Source organism: Punica granatum, chromosome 8, assembly GCF_007655135.1.
Source record: "Punica granatum isolate Tunisia-2019 chromosome 8, ASM765513v2, whole genome shotgun sequence".
Classification (NCBI taxonomy): Eukaryota; Viridiplantae; Streptophyta; class Magnoliopsida; order Myrtales; family Lythraceae; genus Punica; species Punica granatum.
The window spans coordinates 22,630,379-22,657,283 of record NC_045134.1 but is presented as its reverse complement, the minus strand read 5'-3'; the positions used below and the strand labels follow the sequence as shown (position 1 = coordinate 22,657,283).

At 38.9% G+C, this 26,905-nt stretch overlaps 4 protein-coding genes and 1 long non-coding RNA gene across 7 annotated transcripts; 3 read left to right on the top strand and 2 right to left on the bottom strand.

Moving 5' to 3' along the window:
• Positions 1 to 610: 610 nt before the first annotated feature.
• Positions 611 to 4,533, bottom strand: LOC116189263 (putative protein TPRXL). 2 transcript variants are annotated; one of them, XM_031518848.1, is made up of 3 exons: positions 4,228 to 4,533; positions 3,685 to 3,782; positions 611 to 2,005 (listed from the first exon to the last, which is right to left on the bottom strand). In XM_031518848.1, exons 1-3 carry the CDS (start codon positions 4,510 to 4,512, stop codon positions 1,471 to 1,473), a joined length of 918 nt encoding a protein of 305 aa, XP_031374708.1. In that variant the 5' UTR covers positions 4,513 to 4,533; the 3' UTR covers positions 611 to 1,470. The 2 variants fall into 2 exon arrangements, with proteins under 2 accessions (XP_031374708.1, XP_031374709.1); XM_031518849.1 differs by having other exon boundaries at positions 4,288 to 4,529.
• A 653-nt stretch (positions 4,534 to 5,186) lies between these two features.
• LOC116188325 (pre-rRNA-processing protein TSR2 homolog) lies at positions 5,187 to 7,064 on the top strand. 2 transcript variants are annotated; one of them, XM_031517605.1, is made up of 4 exons: positions 5,188 to 5,538; positions 5,630 to 5,718; positions 5,894 to 6,007; positions 6,681 to 7,064. In XM_031517605.1, exons 1-4 carry the CDS (start codon positions 5,238 to 5,240, stop codon positions 6,732 to 6,734), a joined length of 558 nt encoding a protein of 185 aa, XP_031373465.1. In that variant the 5' UTR covers positions 5,188 to 5,237; the 3' UTR covers positions 6,735 to 7,064. The 2 variants fall into 2 exon arrangements, with proteins under 2 accessions (XP_031373466.1, XP_031373465.1); XM_031517606.1 differs by lacking the exon at positions 5,630 to 5,718 and having other exon boundaries at positions 5,187 to 5,538.
• Positions 7,065 to 7,313: 249 nt separating this feature from the next.
• Positions 7,314 to 9,679, bottom strand: LOC116188327. Its single transcript, XR_004152239.1, has 2 exons — positions 9,539 to 9,679; positions 7,314 to 7,800 (listed from the first exon to the last, which is right to left on the bottom strand). It is a non-coding gene; the product is annotated as an uncharacterized LOC116188327 (long non-coding RNA).
• A 4,167-nt stretch (positions 9,680 to 13,846) lies between these two features.
• Positions 13,847 to 22,661, top strand: LOC116188299 (CTP synthase). Its single transcript, XM_031517566.1, has 23 exons — positions 13,847 to 14,208; positions 15,051 to 15,130; positions 15,285 to 15,371; positions 15,457 to 15,507; positions 15,594 to 15,711; positions 15,797 to 15,853; positions 16,181 to 16,245; positions 16,352 to 16,435; positions 17,004 to 17,054; positions 17,168 to 17,230; positions 17,325 to 17,371; positions 18,033 to 18,102; positions 18,184 to 18,246; positions 18,490 to 18,579; positions 18,674 to 18,712; positions 19,656 to 19,805; positions 19,879 to 19,956; positions 20,053 to 20,138; positions 20,691 to 20,739; positions 20,843 to 20,923; positions 21,253 to 21,346; positions 21,614 to 21,724; positions 22,219 to 22,661. The coding sequence occupies exons 1-22, from the start codon at positions 14,091 to 14,093 to the stop codon at positions 21,676 to 21,678; spliced, it is 1,686 nt and encodes a 561-aa protein (XP_031373426.1). The 5' UTR covers positions 13,847 to 14,090; the 3' UTR covers positions 21,679 to 21,724; positions 22,219 to 22,661.
• A 1,038-nt stretch (positions 22,662 to 23,699) lies between these two features.
• LOC116188300 lies at positions 23,700 to 25,237 on the top strand. Its single transcript, XM_031517567.1, has 2 exons — positions 23,700 to 24,574; positions 24,808 to 25,237. The coding sequence occupies exon 1, from the start codon at positions 23,838 to 23,840 to the stop codon at positions 24,555 to 24,557; it is 720 nt and encodes a 239-aa protein (XP_031373427.1). The 5' UTR covers positions 23,700 to 23,837; the 3' UTR covers positions 24,558 to 24,574; positions 24,808 to 25,237.
• The last annotated feature ends 1,668 nt before the right edge of the window (positions 25,238 to 26,905 follow it).

Here is a 26,905-nt window from a genome sequence, read left to right as displayed (position 1 = left end):
ATGGTAATTTCAGATTTTCATGAAAGTATTGACTATTTTTGTAAGGGTATGATCTTTTGCAATCATCTTACGAGACTGATTCATTTTAACGTCAAAGTCACTAAAATGCTGCTCTAGGGAAGAGCATGGAACTTGAGAATTCGGTATAGGAAGTTGTGGGACTCTGTGTGATCCCAACTGGATAATTGAATGGCATATGGAGAAACCAAGCTTTGCTGCACAATCACCTGCCTTCCCTGCTGATTGTCTCTGGTGATCGGATTTCCTTTAGATCTTCTAGCCTATTAAACCTGTGTTCTTTTTTTCTTTTTTTTTTAAATTACGAACATGGCTCAAAACGAAAATGGCCTGAGATCGGATTTCCTTTAGGCCTTCTACCATATTAAACCAGCGTTCTTTTTCCATGAACAAAAGATGGCCTAAAATGGGGCCCTGGGAAGCATGCAAATTCGACCTATTTTGTAAGCATGGCGCCAAGACTTGGCTGGCTGGCCCGGTCAGGTTCTGGATGCAAGTAGAACTGCCTTAGAAGAGCTTCTTCGATGATCCGGCCCCAGTTTTCGTGTGTGGCAGTGCTGAAATAAAGATTTGAAGTACATAGGAGCTGGGATTGGACATGCATAACATGATCTGCATATCATGTCGACTCGCATTCAAAGACCATTACATCCATATATATGTTACAACAAGGCCATCTTCCCCACAAGAGTTGGGAAATATACAGGATGGGTTGAGTTTGTGAATCATAAGCTTTGCCACGTCGTCATACAAGAACAAGAAACAGGTTAGGGAGCAATCCGATCCATGGCCTCCTCCACCATGTGGACCGAAACAGTCAGCAGGAATCCTTCAATATATCAATCCACCAGCAAGCTTATACCCTTGATTTATGGTCCCTGATGGCAGGAACTGTCTCTGAGAGTCTGCCAGAAGCAGCTTGACTCTCAGAAATACTGGGTTCGGCAGATTTTACCAGATGTTCCTCGTCTAGTCAGGACTTATTAATATTGTACTCTGCACAAACATGTACGAAATTGAAGGGTTTTCTGTTTCCAGTAATCTGTCTCATCACCCACAGACTATATCAACACAAGCACTGCCACTACCAGGTCGTTTGGGATGCACCTTTGTGTCAACTTGCACATTGAGGATCCCGTAATCACTTCAGAAAAGCTAAAGACGACCACTTCTCTACCGGTCAAGAAACTCTGCATCCTTGAAAGCACCCAAGATGAACTAACCCAATGAGTTCATGCATTTGATTTAACAGCTTCTTTTTCCAATTTTTCAATCATACAGCTGTCCATGACCGTTACTGGGAGAAATTCGTGACCAGACACATCCATGCCACCATTCCTCAATAGTATCTTCCTTTGCCAGAGATACTTGAGGTCACAAACTTAAAATCATCCAAAAGAAACCAACTTCAATAGTTATTTCCAAGGCTATGCTGGCTTTCAAAGCTTTTAGCTAAGTCCGAGATTCATCCCTCTTACTGTTAATGTCAGACTCCAAGCAAGACTTTTCTCGGTTAAACTCCTCCCCTGGCATACCCAAGATTGAAGGATAATCCATTGCCCTATAGTCCTTTTCCTCACCTAGAGACTTCATATACAGGCCTCCCCGGTCATCAGCTTCTACATTGGAAACTGACTCCTGAACTGAACCAAAGTGCAAGTCATATGCTGAAGGTGCTGAGGGCTGGGTCCTCATCTGTACCGACCGAAGCAGGGCAGCTCTCCTGAGGTCAGCTGAGTGGCATATATCACTGGGAGAGGAGGGGAACCTACCCTCGGAGTCAGAGCCCCGTTGGCGAGACTGTGAACTTGTAGAGGATGATGCAGTAGTGGGGGGAACTGATTGAAAGACACTCAATGGTCTCTGCGTTCTATGGGGAGAGGAGACTGGGCTCGTTGGGAGGCTCTCAGAGGCAGGTCCTGTCTCACAGTACCGGGAGTCATCAGAGTCCTCAGACATGGGCGAGTACTGCAAGGACATGTCATCCCTAAGGCCAAGAAAGACAAAGCAGATGGTAAAGTCAGGGGCCCGTTTTATAAACTTTAATGTAGTAGACTTCTTTAGTGACTACAAGATGTTTAATAGTCAATAACCAAGAAGAGAGAGGAAAAGTAATGAGGAAGAGATCATATATATATGTACCTGCAAAATACTAATAAAGCAAAAAATTGATTAGTTCAATCAGACCTAATGAGGGCTCAATAGCTCAATTGAAGCAAATAGGATTGTGCAGAACGGTGAAGAAGAGATAGGGAAGATGGAGACATCTAAAGACCAAAGGGTAAATCATTACACCTATAAAGCAGATTATAACATACTCCATCAATTAAGTGGTTTTTGGACGCTACACTGCCAAAGAGTCAATTCCTTCAGATGCCCTTCAACCTGTCTTCCCTCGCTCTTTTCCCACGTGCTTTTCCTTCTGATCTAACTCTTAACAAGTTCTTGATCACCTGTTTTATCAAGTTTTGTTGCATGCCCATCTTTAACCCCAAAAACATAATCAATACACAGGAATGTTTCTCACTTAAAAAACTGGTTGCCCAACCTCTTATATTGTCTCTTCTCCACCATCAGTTCCATTTCTATGTGGTGGCTAAACCCCTCTTAAGATATTTCTTTGCCCTTAATTCCGTTTTCTACACCCTACAGGCATCAGTTATCATGAATTGCCTTTTCTTCATATGGCTCTATCCATCTCTAACGGCATGACAATTGGAATCAGTGGTAATGAGCTGTCTTGAAAAATAGACTCCTCAGAGAACCAAAACGGGGAGCGGGAGCTGATAAGAGCAAAGCTACACGACCTATCTATATTGCAGTTATTTAAGCATCGTCTTTAAATTGGATTCAAGTCCCAAGAAGGCTAACAATCATAGTCTGTAGCTAATGGAAAGTCGTACAACCCATACATGGAGGGAGAGCTAAAGAGATTATTACTGTTCTACTTATAACTTCACAAATCCTTAGACCTGTCCATCATATTTTGGAGCCTTTTGAAACTGTTAATCAAGGAAACTTCACAAGAAAGCCAAACAACAAGCACATAGCTCACCTCAGATAAAACTTAGTTTCCGATCTTTATCAAGTTTTGTTGCATGCCCATCTTTAACCCCAAAAACATAATCAATAGACAAGAATGTTTCTCACTTAAAAAACTGGTCGCCCAACCTCTTATGATGTCCCTTCTCCACCATCAGTTCCACTTTCTGTGTGGTGGCTATAAACCCCTCTTAGATATTTCTTCACCCTCAATTCCGTTTTCTACACCCTACAGGCACCAGTTATCATGAATTGCCTTTTCTTCATATGGCTCTATCCATCTCTAACGGCATGACAATTGGAATCAGTGATAATGAGCTGTCTTGAAAAATAGACTCCTCAGAGAACCAAAACGGGGAGCAGGAGCTGATAAGAGCAAAGCTACACGACCTATTATTTAAGCATCGTCATTAAATTGGATTCAAGTCCCGAGAAGGCTAACAATCAGTCTGTAGCTAATGGAAAGTCGTACAACCCATACATGGAGGGAGAGCTGAAGAGATTATTACTGTTCTACTTATAACTTCACAAATCCTTAGTACTGTCCATCATATTTTGGAGCCTTTTGAAACCGTTAATCAAGGAAACTTCACAAGAAAGGCAAACAACAAGCACATAGCTCACCTCAGATAAAACATACTTTCCGATCTAGCAGGGGATTCCATCAGGTTTTCGGACAGCGGGTCTCCCACCGTCAATCCATTCAAGCTAGAAGCCATGATCTGCATCAAAATCCAATCCCTCCCTTAATATCTGAAGAACCTTAAAAATAGAAAGAGGGAAAGAAAAGAACAATCACTGGTTGCCCGTCACCCATTTTCATAAGAGAGAACTAAACAACTCAAGAAGAGCTGACTATCAACATTTATCCGTGTTACGCCGAAAACCTGCAACCCGATCAGATCATGAACGGTCCAACCTACATTCAGGGCATTCCACACTTTTTTTTTCGACTAAACCCGACCGACACCCGTGAAAGAGAAATACATCCAACAGCTGTGCTGAATGCTAATCCACAACTAATCATTCTCCTCAGTGTTCACTGATACTTCAGGCAAATGCAGGAGGAACAAATGAACTATGGAGCAAGCAACACCCCAGTCATGCTTAAAGCTGAAAATTTTATCCTTGATGAGGACATTGCAAGAGAAACCCAATCGTGCTCACAGTTGAAATGAAGCCGCGGCATCTAAAATTCCGAACTTTCCGGATGAACAGAATCGATACCTCGCTGAGGTAGCGCTTATGGGAATGCAGATTGTCGACATAGACCTCGTCCTCGGGATCCCTCGCTCGCTTCCCGCAGGGCGACCCGGCGGTCGCCGTCGACGGAGACGATGATGACGTGGCGCTCGTGTTGGAAGCCATTCTCCAACGTTCATTAAGGTCCTCAGAAGAAGACGAAGAAGGGAGCTCGAAACCTGTCGGAGGAAGTGTACTGGGCGATCGCATATTGTCGGGCCGGATGGCCCATGAGGAAGAATAGGGTACCAATTTGCGGGTCCCATTTGGTTGGTTGTAATCGCAACGCAACGCTAATTAATTTGTTTTTATCCGTAATGGTAATCGTAATTACGTGTGAGACTCCTCCTGATCCGTAAGAGAGGTCGAATGACTATGGTCCACCACTCTACGTGTTGTCAGAATTACCGGGCATAGTAGGAACTATTTTTTGATAGTTACACGTATAAGAACTCCAAATTGCTAATGCACGATTAGTCATCAAATCTTCAAAAACTTGCTATTCTTTCGCTGCCGCCTCCATCAAGCTTCCACCATCGGCTGCTCTCGAGTTGGAGAGACCAAATACGGCTTTGGTGAGGTCAAAAATGACTTCACCGGCCCAAATTTAATTTGGGATCTATAAAGGGTTCGATTTCAAGCAGCTTAAACCGTAAGAGCACGTTTGGTTCGCAGGATTAGAATAGACAGGGAATAGAATAGACTGGGATTAGAATAGACTGGGAATAGAATGAAAATTCTGATGAAATTTTTGTGTTTGGTTGGAGGGAATAGACAGGGAATAGAATTATAATTCTGATGTTTGGTTGGGTTGAATAAGGAATAGAAATAACAGGAATATGATAAAAAGACAATAATGCCCTTCATATAAATACAATTTTTCTCCCCTCCGTCGAGAAACCCTATCGCTCATTTCACCTCGGGGGCTCTTCCCCATGCTCCGGTCGAGCCCTTCCGCCATGCTGGGGGGAGCAGAGACCATCAGTTCCGGGAAGACTCGTGCAGAGACAACCACCAGCAGAGAACAGCAGACGGCGGACCGACTATACCTGATGGAGCTGCCAAAGGCTTTGTCTTCGGAAGCGTTGCCGATGCTCAGGGAAGGCATAAACATGGCTCTCTCCAGGTGGTCCGCCCTCCAGATGGCCGTCGAGAACGAGTGGGGCAGCCGCAACTCCCGAGACATAGCGAATAAGCTCTGCGATGATGTCTTCGTCTGGTTCACCCATTCGAAAGGTAACTCTCTGTTCCTCCGGTCCTCGTATGGATTTGAAATCAGAAGCTCAATTTCGACTCAATCCGTTGAATTAATTTTGATATGCTGTGGAGCCGCTTTACATTGAGGATTTGGATGAAAAGTTGGATCAAGGCCTGCTGTCGCTCAATACTGAAACCGACGACGGCAGCATTGGAGAGGTACTGGCTGAGATAGTTTAATATTTGAATTGTCTCTTATCGAAATTTGTAGAAAAGGAGATGCTTGAGATCGTGAAACTTTGAATTCCACTGGTAAATGATAAAGTGAGGGTCTTTCTTCAAAACTCATAACAATTCCTCTCTGTAATTTGTATCCCATAATCAATGGTTGTAGGTAGCGGAGAAATTAATGATCTTGCACGAAGAATGCAGCGAAGGAAATTACAGCTCCATCGAGAAGTTGAGGGAGGCGTGTGCTCACAGGATGGTTCATTATCATGTCAAACAGGTAATTTATGTGAGCATACTAGGCATTAACGTTAAGGAACAAACGAGTTGTTGTGTTTGCTGAAGAATCAAGCTTGTGGAATTCCGAGTTATTTTGTACTATTGAATTCCGAGTTCATATAGTACACACTAACATTCTGCTTGGGTTCAATTTGCAATGTCTAGTAACTCTGCTATCTGTTTTTTATGGGGCTCTGAATTCTTGAAAATGATGGATCAGTTTAGTTTGTGGCATCAGCTTTCCTATCTTGGTTGAGAGCAAAGCACTCGGTCTAGATCAAGAACTCACTGATCTCTTTCCAGCTTGTTATGATTTCCATCTTTTGGGTCGCTTCTTGATTCATGGATTATCGAAAGATCGATTATGTTGACAATACGGAGAAAAAGGTTATACCATTCCCTGGACATGAAATTCTCTGCCGGTGCTAGCAGTCCTGGCAAATTATGTCCCCTGCTTGTTTTTTCAGGATTCATGGGTCATAGAAAACACAAGCTAGTCGAGTTCCATTGATAATACCTGCCATAGTCATAACCGTCCCTAGGTTAGGTTGCCACCATGCGTTGTCTGTTTGTATTTCTTGTTAGGCATTAAGAAAGACGGATCTCCCGTGTCGTTTAGTATTTATTGGCCCAATCCCAGCTCCGCAAGCTAAGACTGTTATATCCTGTTGCAGGCTCCCGAGCGATCCTCGCAGGAATGGTGGTGGACTCGACTGTTGAGCAGCTGATCGATAAGGAGATCAACTCCAAATTTGGGCAGAAAGAAGTAACCTTTTAAAGATACTTGGGCTTAGATCTCCAACAAGAAAGCAGTTTCGATTACTCGACTATATGGCTTGCTCCATCACAAACCTGTTCCTTTCATGAATCATATGCATTTTTTTTCCTTTCTTGCTTAGCTAATATTCATGTTTGGTGAAGCTGTGTAAATCTCGCGTGCATTTTTGGCCAGTGTTCCCAATATATGTTTGTATAAGTTTGCATCCGGATAGATCAAATAGTTTGCATTCCGTTGCACCGACGTTAAATGAAACCTTTGAGTTGATTATTCTTCTAAATTCGAGTTGCTTTGTCATCTGCTTTGTCACTCTTTCTTCAGTACTGAATCGTGTAACCGACTGCAATTGTCGGTGTGGCCCTCATCGTGAAAAACATGAAATGAATGGTTGGGTCGTGTCAGTTTAACATATTATCATATCATTCTGGCCGGATTCAATTCTCGGTCAGACTACATCGTAGCGAGGACAGTTCCCTGTTTGAGCATGCAATGCACGCTGACAATTCCACCAGAACCGAGAAAGCAGGAAGGACTGCTCAAGGAAATCGAATGTATAGATGAAAAGCATCGGAAATGTGCGGATTTGGTTCAAAGAGGCGTACTACGTTCTAAAACGCAAAATCAACTACCAGCCCCAACACCATGTAAAGATTCGCAAAAATTTAGAAAACATTCAAGCAGAGTAATAAACGGGCCAACACAAATGCAGCTGCAGTATTCAACCCCAAAAACCAAAATCCTGACATGCGTCTAGGAGAATTTAGAAGACCACCGGACTACACAATTTCAGGGAAACTTGATCGCAATCTCCTTCTTGGGCCGATACTCGCCACTCCCGACGAGCTCGTCGTCTACATAGATGGCGGTGCTTGATTCGTAAGGAAATCCTGCACCATTTCCAAGCGATATTCTGGCTCGGTACCACCTGAAATGTCGTCACGCTTTGTTCGAGCTCCGATATATACTGCAACTTTCTCACCCTCGACCTCTGAGCTGATTGCCGATTAGCCAAAATCCTAGGCAATAACCAGCAAAGAAGACTCTTTGTCAATTTATCCGAAACATCGTATCGCACAAATCTCTCTCATGCATGCAGAAGTATAAGCATTCAGAAGCATGCGTGAAGAGAGAACACGGCAAAACACATATTTGAACTGTTAAATGAAAAATAAAATTGACAAGGACAGTACACAAAAGATTGGGAATGTAAGTGTGATTCGATCATCAAATTCATGAGCATGAGCAGGTCAATTAGGCAAATCATTCAGTTCTTAGCACAGATTTTTCATTTATCTACAATATTTTTCTAATCTAGTCAGTCAAGTGAGGAGATTCTTTTCATCATCAGACACACAACTCCATCGTATACTGAGTGAGCAATATTGAAAAGGTACCTAATCACTTCGCCACCCAGGAAATCCATTAGATTGATTACACAAACGTGTATTCAGTACAACAAGTACCATACATTAAATGAATTACTAGTCAAATTCCAGAGTATGAGTAAAAGGTCAATGGGGCAAATCATTCAGTTTTTAGCATTTCATTTATCTACAATATTTTTCTTGTCTATTCAGTCAAGTGAGGAGATTGTTTTCATCAACGAATACATAATTCCATGGCATAATGAGTGAGCAATATTGAAGAGGTTCCTAATCAATTTGGACATCCAGGAAATCCATTAGATTGGCTGCAACATACTACATTGTCACTACTAAGAAGCTTGGAATGTAAAATTGACAAGGACAGTACACAATGACATGTCTACAAGTTCCTCATTTCCCCTATAACTATGCAAATTTCCATTGCAGTTGCAGCAGTAAACACATCCTCCTATTAATTTCGTATTTAATTCTCTCGTTTGCTTCTGTGTCTGGTGTTTGCATTATTTCCCTCCCATGCTACGCTACTTTTGGGTCTATATATATATAATATAATATATATATTATCATACAGAGAAGAACAGAGAGCTAAGACAAATTAGAGAATGCAATGACATTCTTGTACTGATTATAAAGGTTGCTATGAAGCCAAATTTCATGCGTAATCTACAGTTATTCTGAATATCAACATCAAGATTGAATATTAGGAACATTCCACAATCCATACGGCTGACCACATGTCCAAACAATTCAAATGAAAAAAGCCACAAAGATCACAAGTCGCTCTAACCTTTAGTAAATTTATGATCTCGCCCTATACAACACAATTTTTTTTTTCTTTGGGCCAACCTATACAACACAGTTATTGATCCTAAATCTCTAATGCAAGTACCTTGTACACATGTAATCGTTTTGCCGTTTACTGTCATTTTTAATGCAGGTCTTGCTCATCAGCTTCAACTGCCCCCCCTTTGGTATGTTAATTGCAAAAACTTATTTCATTGGTTAGACATGCAGGGCAAAAAATTTTTCCTAACTTGAAACACTGAAGAAACATCTCAACGAACAATTCCAGCAAAAATTAAATCTTGTCCCTGAACTGAAGTATCGATTATCAGGACAAGCAAGCACAAGAGATACCAGGTAGACATCAAACAATACGGGCAGCAGAAGAACAATCATGGCTTGGGAGCTGGTCGGCAAAATCAGCAGCTTAATAGGTTACATCGATTCACGGCAAAATCAATAGCGTTCAACAGAACACCACCCACACACACACACACACTGCGAGTTCTCCACCGGGACATACCCAAAAGCAAACAAACAGAGATTGGGTACAGAGACACAGAGAGAGAGAGAGAGAGAGAGAGACCTGGGCTATGGCACGAATCGGGGAGGTTCGGCTGGAGCTTCTTAGGGGAGGTTCGAATCGGGATGTCGTCACGCTCTGCTAGGGTTTACAATTTTCTTCCAGGGGGAAATGTCCGATCGCTGAAAGTGAGGCTTTTATAGGATGGCATACATTGTAATTAACGAAAGACGATGAGGGTATTTTTGTCAATTCGCCTCCACTTCCGCATCCGGATAAGCTAATCCGGACCCTGATGGGCGGCTCCCGTTTTCCGTGTGTAAACCGGATATGGCTCCCGACTCGGAATAGCCAATCCGCAATCCGTTGAACCAAACGCCCGAAATTATATTCCGTACGGATTAGTTAATCCGTGCCCGACCTAATCCGGTGAACCAAACATGCCCTAAGTTATAAGCAATTCTCACTAGTCCCATGGCTAGGCTCACGCCTCTCTCTCTCTCTAGCCGACCTAGGGATCGAGAAGCCCAGTTCAATAAAGCTAGGACTAGTGGGGCCCATGGCTGGGTTCACAAATCCAATAAACCGTGAGCGCCTAGGAGCTTAGGGCTCGTTGGAGCTAGAGGTGTACGGGTCTAGGTATCATGTATTTTTCATAATATTCGGAGCCTATCGTATAAGAGACATGTTTTAAGATTTTGGAATCAGACCGTATCTTGTTGAGACACAGAACTTGACCGTATTTGGAACCTGTATTATAATTCCAAGTACCATATAAGAACCTATATTTTTTTTCAAATGTAATAACAAAAATAAAAAAAAAACCAATGCACATCATCTATATAATCAATCAATTGGTAATTTGGTATATTAAAAGCAATACATAATTCCAAATATGAAATATAAATCATAATAACACACAACAATACATACAAACATGTTTCTATTTTTCAATTTTTATTAATTATAATTAGTAACTTCATTTCTTATATTTCACAAATATGCAAATATAAATCATAATAACATACCCACACATATACATATATACATGTTTTGAGTACTGTTTTCGGTTCTAGGTACCCTGTGCAATGGAACCGAAATCAATTTTTACCGGTTACTCACATCGATACTCGGACCCTACTCTAAATTTAATTTGATCTACCTAGACCATACCCAAATGGGTAGGTTTTTATCGGTTTCGGGCATATCCGGTATCCGTGCACACCCATAGTCGAAGCTATATTTGCGTTGCTTTAGTTGGAGCTAAATTTTCTGTGCTTTGAAATTTTCTTTTTATTTTAAAATTTTTACTATATATTATATTATATTATACATAATAGGGGCACTTTGGTCTTTTGATATCCAAGTTTTTGTACTCATGTCTCAACCAAGTAAGAGTCTTCCTATTTCTAATCACATTTCTATTCAGATTTTCAATTTGATTTCCTCTCAATTTATATTTCTGCGACAATTATATTCCTCATGGTAGATTGTGTCTCGGCGCAGTTCTACAAGAAGAATATTCCCATCGAGGGTACACTAGCTGAAATATTTCGAATATCCGATTTTTTTGGCTTTCTTGGTTGATGAAAAAAGAGAAAAGGGGAGTGGAATAAAAAGGAATGATGAAGGTAGTGGAGACTCCAATCTCTCTAGTAATTAAGGGCTAAAAAGATTATATGATTTGAGTTTGAGGAATATATATATGGAGGATGTGCTGTAACCTCCCATGATTAAAGAGCATCAAATTCCCTTCTACATCACTTTAATTAGTGGACCAACATTTCGGGGGAAAAAAATAAAGCATCTTTATTGCGTAATCCTATGTTCAGATTGAAGCAACACTTTAAATTAGTTTTTTTGGCTAAAATTAGGGTAAATTAAAAAAAATAAATTATCTATTCTACATCCATTCCACATTGCAAACCGTAAAAGGGAGGAAGTTCAGATAATTTTTCTTATTTCAAAAATGCCCATACAAAAATAAAAATAATAAATTCAATGTATTTATATTAAGAGGAAGTTATAATGATAAAATAATAATTGTATTATTTTCTTTAGCTATCCATTTCACCACTCCACCGCTAATTTCTCTTTCTTCCTCTCTCTCCTCTTTCTCTCTTAATTTCTCTATTTATCTTTTTCCTTCTTTATTTTTCATTGGATATCACAAAAATGCCTTTTAAATATTCTTCAAAAATCTATTCACATTTATTCCTCGACCTATTTAAGAAAAAAGCTAGGTGCCCACTCAAACAAATTCTCACTTTTCTAGTCGATATAATATCTTATCATAAAAATATCTTTTAAAAATTAAAATAAAATCATTTTTACTTCAAAATAATATAAAATTTTCAAAAATTTTAAAAAAAGAAAATTCCATTCACAAACCGAGCGTTGCACATGATAGACCGTAATGTTTATTTTCTTTTAACAATTTTATTATCTGTCAAGTACTTAAATCTAACTGTTATAAATCGTAATTTACAATCAATAATAATATATTTTATTGAGTCTATGATTGTCGATAGTTTATTTCACCAATAAAGTAAGTGATAATATATAGTTAGATTAGATGTATGTATACTCATTTTTTTTTAAATAAATACGCATTTTTATTAATTTTAATATAGATGTGATTAGATATTTATTTTATCTTAATCTTAAATAAAAAGTTCAAATGTATCAAATATTATGTAGGTGATAAAATCTTCTCCAAAATTACAAAAGTATTCTATTACATCATCAATATCTAATAAGAAAATAATCATTATGTTCTAAAAATTCAAGAATTTAGTATAAAGCATATATTAAAGATAGCCGCATGACTATATATTATAAGATATATATACTTATTTTAATATTCTAATAATATTTATGTAGGTATTAAGTTTTTATCTTAAACAAAATATTCAAGGTTTTTACTATCGAAAAAAATTCAAACATTATATAGATAATAAAATATTCTAAAATTTTTAGAAATATTATGTTTTGTTAATATCTAATAAGAATTATTCATTTTATTTTCAAAATTTCGTAATTTATTAAATATAATAGTATGTAATCAACAATATTTTATGAGAAAGTTAGAAAAATATCTTTTAAAAATTTTCTTAAAATAGCTTTGTTAATAATTATTTTCTTAAATATAAATAAAAAATATCAAAAGACGAAGAAAATTTGATCTGATCATAAAATATAATATAAAAAATCATCTCTTTTAAACAATTAATGTCAAAATAAAAAATAAAAAAAAATATGGAAAAGTATCTTTTTAATTTTCTTAAAATAGGTTTGTTAGGAATTATGTTCTTAAATATAAAAATTCTCATAAGACGGAGAAAATCGAATCTCATCATAAAATATCTTTTAAAAATAAAAAAATTGTCTCTTTTAAATAATTAATGTCAAAAATACAAAAATAAAAAATCTGAGAAAATTCCATTATGGGCCCGAACTTTTTGAGTTTATCTGGCCGGAAAATATTATGTTTTGTTGATATCTAATAGAAATTATTCATTTTATTTTCAAAAGTTCATAATTTATTAAATATAATATTATGTAATCAACAATAATTTACAAGAAAGCTAGAAAAATATCTTTTAAATTTTCTTAAAATAGTTTTGTTAAGAATTATTTTCTTAAATATAAAAATATCAAAAGATGAAGAAAATCGAATCTTTTCATAAACTATCTTTTAAAAATAAAAAATCATCTCTTTGTAAACAGTTAATGTCAAAACAAAAATTCAAATATTCGAAAAAATTTCACTATGAACCCGAGCTTTTTAAGATTATCTAACTGGGGCCATCGTGTCCTTGCTTTATATGTACAATATATATATAATGCATTTATATATAGATATAGATAGATAGAAGATATAGATACATTTATATAGATATAGATATATATATATATATATTATAGGAAAAAGTAATTTTGAAAGATTTTGTTGATACTAATTTTATAATCGAAAATAATTTAAAGTTTGATCGGGCCACCATATCTTAGCTCACGTGCATATATATATATGTGTGTGTGTGAATTTTAAGGGATTTGGTCTAGTAGTTAATGTGCATTCAAATTTATATCGAGACTTGGGTTTGAATCCCCTTGGAGTCATCGGAGCGCCTTTGGCGTAATTACCCGCTCCGTGCGCCGCCGGGGATTCACGGAGTCTTGGCGATTAGTCGGGCGATGTCTGGACATCTCGGGTTAGCAAAAATAATAAAAATATGTGTGTGTGTGTGTGTGGACATGGACATACATAGATTTTCATGATGGCTGCGTTGACTGTTGACTTGGGCGAAAACCTATTTACATTTTTTGCCATCTATAAAAGGACTCACCCGGTCGCTCTCAGACGTCCAAAGGGTGAAACCCTTTTTATTTCCTTTGCGTCCTTTCTTTCGGCAGACATCCAAAGGCAAAATCCGAAGTCGTACGCCCCTTCTCATCAGTCTGCCTCCTTCGGCTTCCCGCGCTCTCTCTCCCTCTCAGACATTCCCACGAACACTTTTCGGCTCGGTTGTCGTCTTCCAACTGCCAAGACGCCAGTACTTACACACGCAGGGAGAGAGAGAGAGAGAGAGAGGGAGGGGGGGAAAGAAGGAAGATGAAGTACGTGCTGGTGTCTGGAGGAGTGGTGAGCGGGCTCGGCAAAGGCGTGACCGCCAGCAGTATCGGGGTTGTCCTCCAAGCCTGTGGCCTCCGCGTCACCTCCATCAAAATAGGTCCTTTCCTCCGAAATAATACGCTGTTCCTTGCACACCAGTGCAGTTGTGTTTGTCCAATATGTATTCACGCCCCCCTTTTTCTTATTTGGGTATCTGTTAAATAGACCAACTCTGCTCTGCTTGGCCCTTAATCAATAAGGAGAAGGAATAATTTTTGTTGGGTAGTCTTTGTTTACTGGGTTTAGTTTGCTTAGAGTGTGGGACCGTGATTTGATTTCTATAGAAAGGTGCAGTGTAGGGTCTGAGCTGGGGTGATCAATGAACTTTTGACTTGGGAACTTAGTATAGGTAGCTCCTCAGTGCCTTCCCTTTTTATTGCAGTGGGAGTACGAGGTAGTCTCTTGATTTAACATTTAACACGGGTGAAATTGGAACACTTTAACTAAGCATTGAGAGTGAAGGGCTTCAATAAGAGAGATTTTGAAAGTCAATGAACTAGGCAGGGCTCCGAATGGTTCGTGACGTTTTCTCGGGCCTGATTATGCTTTGCTTCAATTTTTTTTTTTGTTCAGAGTTTGGATACTCCAACGAGTCAAAAGTCACTTTTTCATCAGTTTAATTTCATTTTTTGCCATAAGGAGTAAGCAAGCAATCTCTCATCCTCTCTCCACTTTTCCTCCCAGTCATTTTTACTCAGTGACTAATTTTTAAGCAACTTTTGAGATCTTAATCTATTTAGTATTATCAAGCACGTCCTTGGAAAAGGAAACTCATGGTTTTACTCCTGTGGAAGTATTGGTTCTATCAGGGCCCTTTTTTAAGTACTTGATTTGTCTGGTGCGTCCTTTTTGTTTTATTGAATCATCTCAATAGCGATTAGTCTTTTCTGTGACTGGCAGATCCATACTTGAACACAGATGCTGGTACGATGTCTCCATTTGAACATGGGGAGGTTTTTGTTCTCGATGATGGTGGAGAGGTTATCCCGTTCTCCTTCTCCCATTTTTTCCCCCACTTTTGTATTAAATTTTGTCTTCTGCGAGAATTTGGAGAATCTGTCGCCATATAAACTAAATACCTGTGGAATATCATACCGTATGTTATTGAGTCTGCCCCTGTCATCTATATACTAGGTCGATTTAGACTTGGGAAACTATGAGAGGTTCCTTGATGTGACCCTTACAAAGGATAACAACATCACTACGGGGAAGATATATCAGGTGCTTCAGTTTGTTACTGTAAATCAAATTTTAATTTCTTCTTTTTCTGAGTATAGGAATAATGAATCTGTTGTTCTTGCTCCAGTCGGTCCTTGAGAAGGAAAGAAAGGGTGACTACCTGGGAAAGACGGTTCAGGCAATACTAGTTCCTCAAAATATTTTGCTAATATTATTTGCCAAACACTTGAGCTAAGGTCTTAGTTCTGTTTGAACTTATCTCAGGTTGTTCCACACGTTACCGATGCAATTAAGAATTGGATACAGTCAGTCTCCCTTATCCCTGTGGATGGAAAAGAGGGACCAGCAGATGTTTGTGTTATAGAGCTGGGAGGGACTGTTGGTAAATAATTTTTTTAGTTATTAGAAGTTGCAGAATGGGTCATGTTGTTTTCTAGAGCTGATTTTATTGTTTCTTCCCTTTTAAGGTGACATTGAGTCCATGCCATTCATTGAGGCCTTGAGGCAGTTGTCCTTTTCAGTTGGTGAGGTTCACTACTTGCTTGTCTACAAGTTGTGTTATGGGTGCTTTGTTGGGTTTTGTTGCTTTTCTTTTTAGATAAGAGGTTCTTATGTTATTACCCTACCTGATGACATTCTTGATAGCATTCCAGCAAAATATATCATTGTTTATGTGTGTCCACCTTTTAAATTTGTGATATTTCAGGATGAAAATGAAGATTCCCCCCCCTCTTTCCATGATGTATATGTTCATACCCTGATGAAAAAAATTTTCCCCCTTTTTTCTCTAAGCTATCCTAAGAAATTTGTATTCTTCTTTCTTGGCTAATTATTCTCCATTTCTTTCTCAGGCCCTGATAACTTCTGCCTGATTCATGTTAGCTTGATACCCGTTCTTGGTGTTGTGGGAGAGCAAGTAAATATTTCCTCCCTTTAGTCTTACTTGTGTAGTATCATGCGTGATTGTCTTTTATTTGAACACTGCTCATAACCTGAATCCAACTCTCCCTCTCTGTCTGCAGAAAACAAAGCCTACACAACATAGTGTCCGGGAATTGAGGGCATTAGGATTGACTCCTCATTTACTAGCATGTCGCTCTGCACAGGTATAAGTTCAAAAGATGATGTTGGTAGGAAATCTAAATTTTAAATATTAATATTGTTGGAAGTTGGAATACTTTTGTCCTTGAGATCCAATGCTTGCTGCCCTTTTTCTATATTTCTGCATCCACTTCTGTTATTTTAGCTCAGTAAGAAGTTAGGAGCTTTTATTTTTTTATTTTTAATTTTTAGTTTTATTTTTATTTTTTGGTTTTGGAAATTAGGAGCTTGATCAGAAGTTTGTTACTACCTGGTTGGTGATTTTATTTTGTAGATTTTTGGTTAGATGATTGATTGTGAGCCTCAGTTTCAGATATGAAGGCTATATATATCACAATGTTTTTCTTCCATGTTTAGCATGATATGACTGCGGCTTTTAGCATCAGCAGCGAGGATTAAATTATAAATAAGTCTTACCAAGGTTATCATTTATGTTCTTAGTTTTTACGCCCGCCCAGTAAAAAAAGCCATATTAGTGTCGATTTTCCAAGCGTCTGCTTGAAAGTGTCGTAGGTTGTTGATTGCTCACAGTCAACTAAACTAGTGGGAAATAATTCTTTAATTTTCTTGCAGCCATTATTGGATAATACTAAGGAGAAGCTTTCCCAGTTTTGCCATGTTCCGGTAAATTGATTGTATTTATTTTTATTTTTTATCTTCACTTGGTTGACATGCAATTGTTTTTTCTTGTAATTATCACATAAGGTAATAGTCCTCTCTATTCTAATATTTTCCAGCTTGATAATATTCTCAATATCCATGATGTCCCAAACATCTGGCACGTTCCTCTGTTACTTCGGGTGAGTGGTGTTGCTGTTCCTTGGTACCTTTGGAGGCTTGACCACTAGTGTTGAAACCTGTTTTCTCATCTCTCTTTTCTATCCCTCTCTTCAGAACCAAAATGGTCATCATTCCATTCTAAAACAACTCAACTTGCTTAGGTAAGTCTTTATCTTAACATATTAGAGAAATTAATTTCTCCCTTACCTCATGTTTTGGAACAAACCATATAGTCTGAGTTTCTCTGCAGAGACTATGATAATATAATCCAAAATTGGCTGTTCATCTCTATTATTTTTGTTCTATTTTTCCGTTCTTTTGTTTAGGTTTTTGTGGTATGGGTTAGCATACTCTCGGTGCTTTTATTGATGTTTATCGATCATAAAATGAATAAAAAATAAAGAAATAAGTATGCACTTTAGCAGAAGAAGTCCTTGGTCAGAGTATATATATGTGCGAGGCTGACTTATCCCCAAAGAATATACGTGCAAGGTTGGGACAGACAACTATTCATCACAGGATGATAGTTCCTCTTCTCAAAACTGCGTCTTTCTTCAACAAGATTGAATTTTCAATTACGCCATAATTTTTCTTAACCAATCAACCAATTGAATGTATGGGATTATTTTTCTTTTGTTTAGTTCCTGTTAATATTTGGCCTTTACAGTTTTGGTGCTTTTCTTTCTTTCCTCCTGAAAAAAAAAAGAAAAATGAAAGTGAATTAGCAGATATATCTAAAGAAGTGGCACAGAGCAATACGCTGACAGCTGTCAAGTTGGATTTTCAGTTGCATAGCTAATGCTTGTAGAGTTTCTGCTGCAGCAAAATTGCACCTCCTGATCTACGGGACTGGACCAAGATGGCTGAGACTTTTGATAATCTTACCACTTCGGTTCGTATCGTTTTTTGCGTCACCCACCAATAGATCGGCGGCTTAAGACATCTAACTGATAGAGACTTCTAACATTTGCAGGTAAGGATTGCGATGGTTGGGAAATATGTTGGGCTGACAGATTCGTATCTTTCTGTTGTGAAGGTGTGATTCTAATTTCCTGAGTTGTTCAAAGCATCACAAGAAACCTTTTCTATTTTCTGGAAACGTCTGTATAAATATCGTTTTAATACTATCCTGAGCAAATTCTGACATTCTAGAAGTTTGATATAACATCTCTATTAACTTCAAAAATATTAGTTGTTTTCTGGTATAGAATATCACAAATACTTGGAATGCCAACTTGTCCAGTGGCATGTAATAGACAGACTGTTTGCTTTCTTGCAGGCCCTTTTACATGCCTGCATTGCATGTTCTCTGAAACCAGCAATTGATTGGATTGCAGCTTCTGATCTCGAAGATGAAAGTGCAATAGCGGTATGTTATATCTGTTTGTTAAAGTTGCTGTATGATGGATGTTTTCTCAATCCTCTTCGCAAGGCAGTCGTCTCATTTGATATCCTGTTCTCAGAATCCAGGAGCACATGCTGCTGCATGGAAGAGTCTGAAGGTAATAATCACATCTTAAGATCTTTTTTTAAAAAAGTGTTCTTATAGTTTCTCTAATCGGCATGTCAGGTTTAGAACTTTTCTGATTAGTAGACCTGCAGATGGAAAATAATCTGCTGGTGCAAAATTGGAACAGCTATATGTATATATATATTAATATCTATTGTGTCTTATCAGTTTGGTGGTTATAATATTACATGATATGACGATTTGGCTGGGTTTATTGAAACCATGCTTCAGCATAGGGATGATTTATACAGGCATTTGTTGGTTGTTGAATATCATATTGGCTCAAGAAATCTCCTGAGGGGATAAAAATTGTGGAAATTTGTTCTTTAAATGATTTGTTTGATTGGTTCAGAAGGACAAGCTGGAAAAAGGGGAAAAAAGAAGAAGAAGCAAAAAACCTTATAAAAATGGAAGCATGTTCAGGCTTAACTCCTACATACCTGATCGCTTAATTATTAGGTGGAGTATTACAAAGTAACTGTTATGGATCAAGATTTTAAATATCAATTTTCTTTTTCAGTGGTTTTGAATGTCATTAAATTCAACTATGCTCTTCTGGCTGCTTTGAGCATTGTCAAATGGATATAAGTTAATTACACTAGTATTAAACAGAACCCTAATCCTTATAGAGTGCTTAAGTCCCAGGCCTACCATCACGACCCTTGTCCGGTATTATGGATCACTCCATTGCTCCAACCATTCTCTTATTGACTTTAAGCATAAATATATGCAGTTCTCTTGCAGTTCTTTTTTCTTCTTTCCGCAAAAATTATCGCAACATTGTACTGAAGGTTAAACTGGTAATATTCTGAGTTCAGCTAACCCATACAGTAGATCATGCTTATCTTTTACGAGATCAACTTGAAATTCTTTTCCTGTTGGCATGCGCTTTTGCATGAATATTTAGCACTTCGTCTTTACCAATCAATTTGCAGAATGCTTCATGTGTCATTGTTCCTGGTGGATTTGGAGATCGTGGTGTGGGAGGAATGATACTGGCTGCAAAGTATGCCAGAGAGAATAATGTTCCTTATCTTGGGATTTGTTTGGGCATGCAGATTTCAGTTATAGAATATGCTCGATCTGTGAGTGACTTTCTTTAAGTAGCTTTTTTTCTACATTATCACATTTCTGTCCTGACTTACACCATATGTTTAGGTTTTGGGTTTGGATAAGGCAAATAGCAATGAATTTGATCCGGCCACGCCAAACCCAGTTGTGATTTTCATGCCAGAGGTACCTTTTTATTTTCATGTACTTAATTTATGATACTGGCTGTGGAATGCTATCTCTTGCAAACACATTTGTCTAATCTGCTATGCGCACATTTAGGGCTCAAGAACTCACATGGGAAGCACCATGAGACTGGGATCTCGAAGAACATTGTTCCAGACGCACGATTGTGTATCTTCCAAATTGTATGTTATTAACTTTGTAACTTATCGATATCTTAATTTCTTAATATGTACCAGTTCCCTTATTAAAATGAAAAGACAGTCCCATAATTCATTTATGTGTAGTTTGATGAAGGGATTGAAGAATATGAATTTTTGTTGGAACATAGCTTGTTCTTCATAAGAGAGGTTTGGATAGATAATTTCATGAACTTGCTGTTCTTATATGCAACTTTCTAGGAGCCGTATTAAGATTCGAGCCTAACAGTTGGCTCAAAGGTCAAAAGTTTGTTCTGCCACTTACCTTTTCTGTACCCGAGGGAAGTTATGAGATTGTTTTGTTTTGTTTGTTTTTCAAAAAGTGGCTTCACCAAGGGCTTTGTCTACAAGGGGGATTTGAACCCATGATCTTGTGGACTACCCACAAAGTATATACACATCCTATCCACTTACACTAAACCTTGGGGGTAGCTCTGAGAATTTAAAGATATGATGACAATTTTGATTTTGTGACATCTTAAGTATTTGTTTGGTTACTGCGAACTGTCTCAGATCGTACTTGCTTATGATTCATAGGTATCGTAATTCAGAATACGTGGATGAAAGGCATCGGCATAGATATGAGGTTAGTATTGAAATAGATATGAGGCTAGTTTTGAAATCAGGCATCTTCTATCTTAAGCTTTACATGTGATATTTGTGCTAAAGTGCACCACGGCATGAGGCAGGTAAATCCCGAGATGATTGGAATCCTAGAAGAAGCTGGACTTCAATTTGTAGGGAGGGATGAGACTGGTAGACGAATGGAGGTATGTGCTTTTTTTTAAACTGGTCATATCGTCTAATTGATTTGTGACAAGCAGAAGACGATTAATTATGTGGGTTTGTCTAGTTCTTGGTAACACTTATTTTCTAGTTAAAATTGTTGATGAAAAGGAATTTGATGCCTTTTGCATGCTAAAATACGGAAACTGAGGCAGTTCTCTTTGAAGTCAATTCCTTTGTTGTTGATTTTTTTTTCCCCTCCGTGCAATGGACCTCGATAACTTTTGACATGTGCTGAGACTCCTCAGGTTTCTGCCTATTTAACTTTTGCTCTTAAAGTTCATATTCTTTTCATCTTTGTTCCGGGGTGCAGATTTTGGAGCTTCCAGGCCATCCATATTATGTGGGCGTGCAATTTCACCCTGAATTTAAATCACGACCGGGCAGGCCCTCAGCTCTATTTCTTGGTGAGCTTTATGTCCCAAAACTACATAATCTCTTATCCTCTGGTTCATACAATTTTAAGTTGTATTATTTTTAAGCTCTTGTCCTCTTTACATTTTTCATCATTATTGGTACTTGGGGATGTTAGTAGTGTCAGAGGTGTTTGGATCGGATCTTTATACCGAGAAATGGGGAACAATCTCTCTGCTTTACTAATAAGCTGCAACTCGGAAGGCTGACGTCAAGCACTCATGCGAAACATTTTAATGCCTCTTGCTGTGAATGTATAGGTCTTATCCTGGCTGCTACTGGGCAACTGGAAGCATATCTAGGTCATTACCAGAATGGGATTTGATTCATGCCTTTGTTCCTTTTCGTTCGTTGACTGCAACTAATATGAGGTAAGTCATCAAAAGATTCTCTTCATAGCAACGCCCATCATACATACAAGTTTTGTTTTCATATTTTTGAAGAAGCCTCTGCATGTATATGATGGAATATGTGGAGTTGAGCCGTGATAAAGTTCCATGCGGTCAACTGGTTGGAAGAGTTGAGTTCTCATTGACATATGGTGTCAACAGAAGATGACAACAATTCATTGTGTCCGTGGCAAAGTCACTCTTCTTTAAGAACCAACTGTACACTTCAGAGATAATTGCAGGCAATCGTGTCCTGATCTTCTCTGCTCCTTGTATTATATTGGGTGGTGACTCAATTATATGTTTAACTTTATATCACCAAAACTTGTTGGTTTTAGAGAGATCCCCGGTAGTTTCTCTTGTAAGGTCCAGAACTTCTTAAGCTTTCGCCCTTGGTAGCAGCACAATATTATCAAACAAACTAGTTTTGTGAACTTTCTATGGACTTCATGATTTTCTTTCTGATCTTTTTGCAGCAGTGCGTAGTTGGGATTTGCTCGGTTGGTTTCTGAAGTGGCCTCCACTCACCAAATCTCTGCGAAAGGCTCGGGAACCGTGAAACTCCAGCTCCTCATTCTCCAACTCAATTGGCTAAAAGATTCTTCCTTCTTGCAATATCTTTTCGGGTTTCCTCAGTTGCTTCTCGGGTTTAAAGCTATCCCGAGAAGTTGTTGGCAAACCCAAAAACAAAAGTGGAAAAATTTTCTGTTGGACTATCATTATTATGGTAACTTCCGCCTTGTCCGTGACAATGTTTTTGAGTTCTTGATGCAAGAATTAGAAAACTTGTTGATGAGGTCGGTTCGACATCAACTCTAAAATTTTGTATTTGCGGAAGCTTGTGTTAAATACACCTCTCTAGTATTTTATAAGCTGTACTTCGATTAAGATTTGTCCAGTGATCTGCAATTTCCTAGTATCATTACAACAATGAGTCCCACTGCTTCAAGATCCCAACCGAACTTGCCTGAAGTCCTACGTGAATGTATTATTTATGAAATGCGGAATCTGTTATATTTCTTGTAGACTTTTCCGAGTCATGTCAATGCAGGCCGGCATCCCCATGATCGAACCCATGAGCGGTAGCTTGGTGTCCCATCTGCCGACCCTCGTCGGAGGGCAGGCGAGACCGAGCCAACAGCCACAATGTGACTCCAGCCTCGGATGGGTCGAACCTGAGCAACTTCCTTTGGAAATGAATTTAGACAATGCTTGGGAAGGGAACTGTATGACCTGTTCAACTGAGGGAAGGAGAGGACAGCATACAACTGCTCAGTTGTTGTCCCAACTGATTCCCCTGCCTGAAACATCGGTCTCCCCACGTTGTCCCCAACTTACTCCCCTCAACTAAACCAACCTCCCAGCTGTCCCTCCCCCATATTCACAACTTTGCCATCCCCCGAACTGACATATCGCATTCCCCATTTTGCCCCTGCCATATTCGTGTTTTTGCATTCCCCCTTATGTCCATTATTTATTTATTATATAGTTAAGCTAATAAATCGTGATCTGATGAAAATAATATTAAAGAAAATTTCTTAATATTCTGTTCTCATCTGAAATGAAATTGAATTTCAAAACAGGAAGGGATTCGTGTGCTTCGGGAAAGGATTCTCGAGCAATATATTACAAACTTATCATGATCAAATGGACCCCAACAAGCTAAACTTTGCTTCATTGAAGATGTTTTGGTAGTAGAGTGTGCCCCCTACATTTCCTGGAGAGTATTATTATAACCTAAAATCCTAATTATAGAAATAACCGAATGGGCCAATTTGGTCATTTTAACCAACTATGTACCCAACACTAGAGAATATTCTCTGTCAACTTACCTACCGCCATTTTCTTCCAACAGAACAAGAAAAATATAAGGTGCTTGCTTTTTCTCTTTTCTTTTTTTTTCCCTTTAATTTTTTTTCCCCAAATCACACAAATTCTTAAAGCCAACGAGGACCCTTCATCACATATAACTACCTCAATCTCCCCGGACCAGAAACAAAGTCATCCTTCTCACCTCCTCCCCTTCCTCTTTGCAGGGAGGGGGCTTCCTAGCTAGGGCTAGCACTCCGGATTAGCCACTATCCCTTCCAAGTTCATGCATATCGCTCCATCCCTCTCCCCAATGGAACCGGAATCCGACATGAGGACTGCCATCGTCCCTGTCGATGACAAGAAGCTGCCGCTTCCTTCCTCCGTGCCGAAGAGCAAGAAGAAGCGTGGGTCGATGAGCTTCCTCCGGGCGGCCTTGTTCATGTGGCGCAGGAGGGGCAGCTCAAAGAAGAAGTCGAAGGCTGCCCTCCAGATCGAGGCGGCCACTGCCTCGGCCGGCATGCTGAATAAGGTCGTGGGATCCATGCGGCCCTTGCACGTTCAGGGCGGCGAGTCTCCTCCTCAGGTTGCAGCGACAGCACCTGCCCAGCCGGAGCCAGGGCCTGAGCCAGCTAAGATGATATTGCTTGCCGGTGCAAGCCCTAGCCGGAGCGAGCACTTTGAGGATGTGCCGTTGGGCTCCGTGTCCATGATGAGTCCCGTCGCCTCACCCTCCCATTGTTCTTCCGCCTCACCCTCTCATTGTTCTTCCGTCTCCGAGGGCACGAGCCGCTACTCATCCGCCCTGAATCTCCAGGAGCTGGACAAGAATGATGATAATGATGATAGCGATGACGACGACGATGATGACCGCAAATTCGAAGCCCTTGGTGGGGATGAGATGATTGATGCGAAGGCCGAGGAGTTCATCACCCAGTTCTACCAGCAGATGAAGATTCAGAACTACAACGAGATGGTCCGCAGATCGGCTCGCCGCAGTTGGTAGTCCATGAACGAACAAACGTACGTAGCATTATCGCATTGTCTGGATGCACGTGTATATAAATTTCTATTCACGTGCAATATATGAAAATTATTGTGCAACATGTACCAACCAGTTTACGTTGGTTCTAATTCGGCATTTACATATACCGTCGACTTATTTGCAAGTAGTGTACGCTTTCTCGGTACATCTGTCACGAGTCTGATCGATTATATATCATCTAATCATTGCGTATATCTTATTCTTATTGTAGGGTTAGGGTCAAATGCCCGAGCAGAAAACAAGATGCATGGGATCATATGGAGATGAAGAAGCAAATGGGACATCTTGGAAGAAAGCGGGGAGAACTGGCGATGGAAGATATGAAACAACGATGACTTCTAACATCTTGGAAGAGGGATTATAATTATAATTATATATATATATATATATATATCTAAATATACACCAATTATATAATTATATAATTTGGTTTTTTTTATTAATTAGGATCATCAAGGGAAGGTAATGAGTCTAACATGCATGCATATAGCTAGGGGGAGAGAGAATATCTCTCTCCTTCTCCTAAGAATTACCATTTTCTTCATTTCCTTGTCCTTTTTTTCGGCTTCCTTTATATACATAGGTGCCTTGTGATGTAATTCCTACCCCATTATTTAAATGAATGTATTAGTTTTCACATATGTTCTTATTCACGTCATGGCAAATGAAACGTCAATATACTTAATAATAAATCGGGTTGATTCTTTTTGCCTAATCGTTGTACAAATAACCACTACCGTTGTGATTTCCCATTTTAGCAAATGGAATTAGTGGTAGCTCAAGGAAGGATCATATTCCAACTGTGTCCTCTCTCATACGTTACGGTAAAATTCTTTTAGGGTTTGCCGTCGGGAGTTATAGTGCTTTCTTGGTTAAAAGGTTATGGCTGCCTTCTCTTCCCGTGTAACGACGGGATGGAATATTTTCTTCCACCTTTACCACATGAGTTTCTTATCAAGCTGGTCCCGACCCGACTCAGTTACGCTTGTTTTGGGTCCCATGCAGGGGCGGAGCCAATGAAGAAACAGGAGGCAATTGCCCCCCTGAACTTTAAAATTTTTAACTTTTGCCCCCCAAAGTATGATATTTTTTATATAAAATTAAAACTTTGCTCCCCTGAACTTTGAATTTTTAAAATTTTACCCCAAACGTATAAGTTTGCCCCCCCTGGATAAAATTCTTGGCTTCGCCCCTGGTCCCATGTACCTCAACATCGAAGCTTCTCTTAAGTCAAGTCTTTGCTAATATGTATAGCGCCCTTTCTACTTTACGTGAATTGCAACATATGTTATTAAAATTATTGATCATAAGTCAACTAATTTGCAAATAATATTGCTCAACTTCAAGCCTTTGCCTCCATGATGTGAATCAAATAAGACATCTTTAACGTAGTGAAGGATAAGTAAGTGTTAGAGTTATACACTCAACGGAAAAGGTGGAAGATTTTTAACGAAAATTACTAGATCGAAGAACTCTAGATGATCTTCTTGCTTTCTAGTAGTCTTGTAGTCGCAAAGCTCCAACTGGTCAAATTTCATGGCCGGATCCAGAGACGGATCCAGGATTTTGGTCGAGGGGGTGGGGGGCGATGGCAGTCCTTAGGGGGCAAAATAGAAAGTAGTTTTGTTGACTTAGGGGACAAATATAAATTATTTCCTTGAAAATGAAAGAAGAGATTACAATTTTTCATATAACGTTAAAATTATAGAGCGGGCAACTGCCAACCCCATCCCCTCTCGGTCCATTTCTGAGTGATCGAGTGGCAGGGACTCTCTGCATCTAAACACAATCAGATTGTCATTTTTATCCTAAAATTATTTTTATGAGTGCCATATATAAAAGGGTGAAGCATCCTCTCAAGCTTGTTCCTCCCGTCTACAGAGACCTCACAATCGATGAAAAATTATTACGTGGACTCAGTTCACCATGTTAACGGTGATCTGGACCCACTATTTTCTGATATAAAGGTAAAAGTCTTCCATAGTTTTGATGTAGTCGATATCGACTGGGTAAATTGATACCAATTAGTCCTTCTTAAAATCAAAACGTTGGACACTTTACAAATATATTTCGTACGATTGACTCAGTCCATTGTTGACGTGGTGAATTGGATTCATATAATAATTTCTAAAGATCTATGGTTTAAATTAGAGTGGGTCAAAGAGTAACATGTTCACATCGACCGTACTTACCATTTGCCGGTGTATTCAATACATAAATTACGAAAGACATTTCTCCCCAAAAATTTTTTAAAAAATGCTAATAAAAAGATAAATAAAAGAACCTTTTGGGCCGGGCCAATTTGGGCT

Coding starts and splice junctions, on each gene's coding strand:
- LOC116188299 (XM_031517566.1), top strand. CDS start 14,091: ATGAAGTACGTGCTGGTGTCTGGAGGAGTGGTGAGCGGGCTCGGCAAA. Junction 15,508..15,593: donor ACCTGGGAAAGACGGTTCAG/GCAATACTAGTT, acceptor AACTTATCTCAG/GTTGTTCCACACGTTACCGA. Junction 16,436..17,003: donor TAGCATGTCGCTCTGCACAG/GTATAAGTTCAA, acceptor ATTTTCTTGCAG/CCATTATTGGATAATACTAA.
- LOC116188300 (XM_031517567.1), top strand. CDS start 23,838: ATGCATATCGCTCCATCCCTCTCCCCAATGGAACCGGAATCCGACATG.
- LOC116189263 (XM_031518848.1), bottom strand. CDS start 4,512: ATGCGATCGCCCAGTACACTTCCTCCGACAGGTTTCGAGCTCCCTTCT. Junction 3,783..4,227: donor GCCGCGGCTTCATTTCAACT/GTGAGCACGATT, acceptor ATTTTGATGCAG/ATCATGGCTTCTAGCTTGAA. Junction 2,006..3,684: donor GAAAGTATGTTTTATCTGAG/GTGAGCTATGTG, acceptor TCTTGGCCTTAG/GGATGACATGTCCTTGCAGT.
- LOC116188325 (XM_031517605.1), top strand. CDS start 5,238: ATGCTCCGGTCGAGCCCTTCCGCCATGCTGGGGGGAGCAGAGACCATC. Junction 5,539..5,629: donor CTGGTTCACCCATTCGAAAG/GTAACTCTCTGT, acceptor GATATGCTGTGG/AGCCGCTTTACATTGAGGAT. Junction 5,719..5,893: donor ACGACGGCAGCATTGGAGAG/GTACTGGCTGAG, acceptor CAATGGTTGTAG/GTAGCGGAGAAATTAATGAT.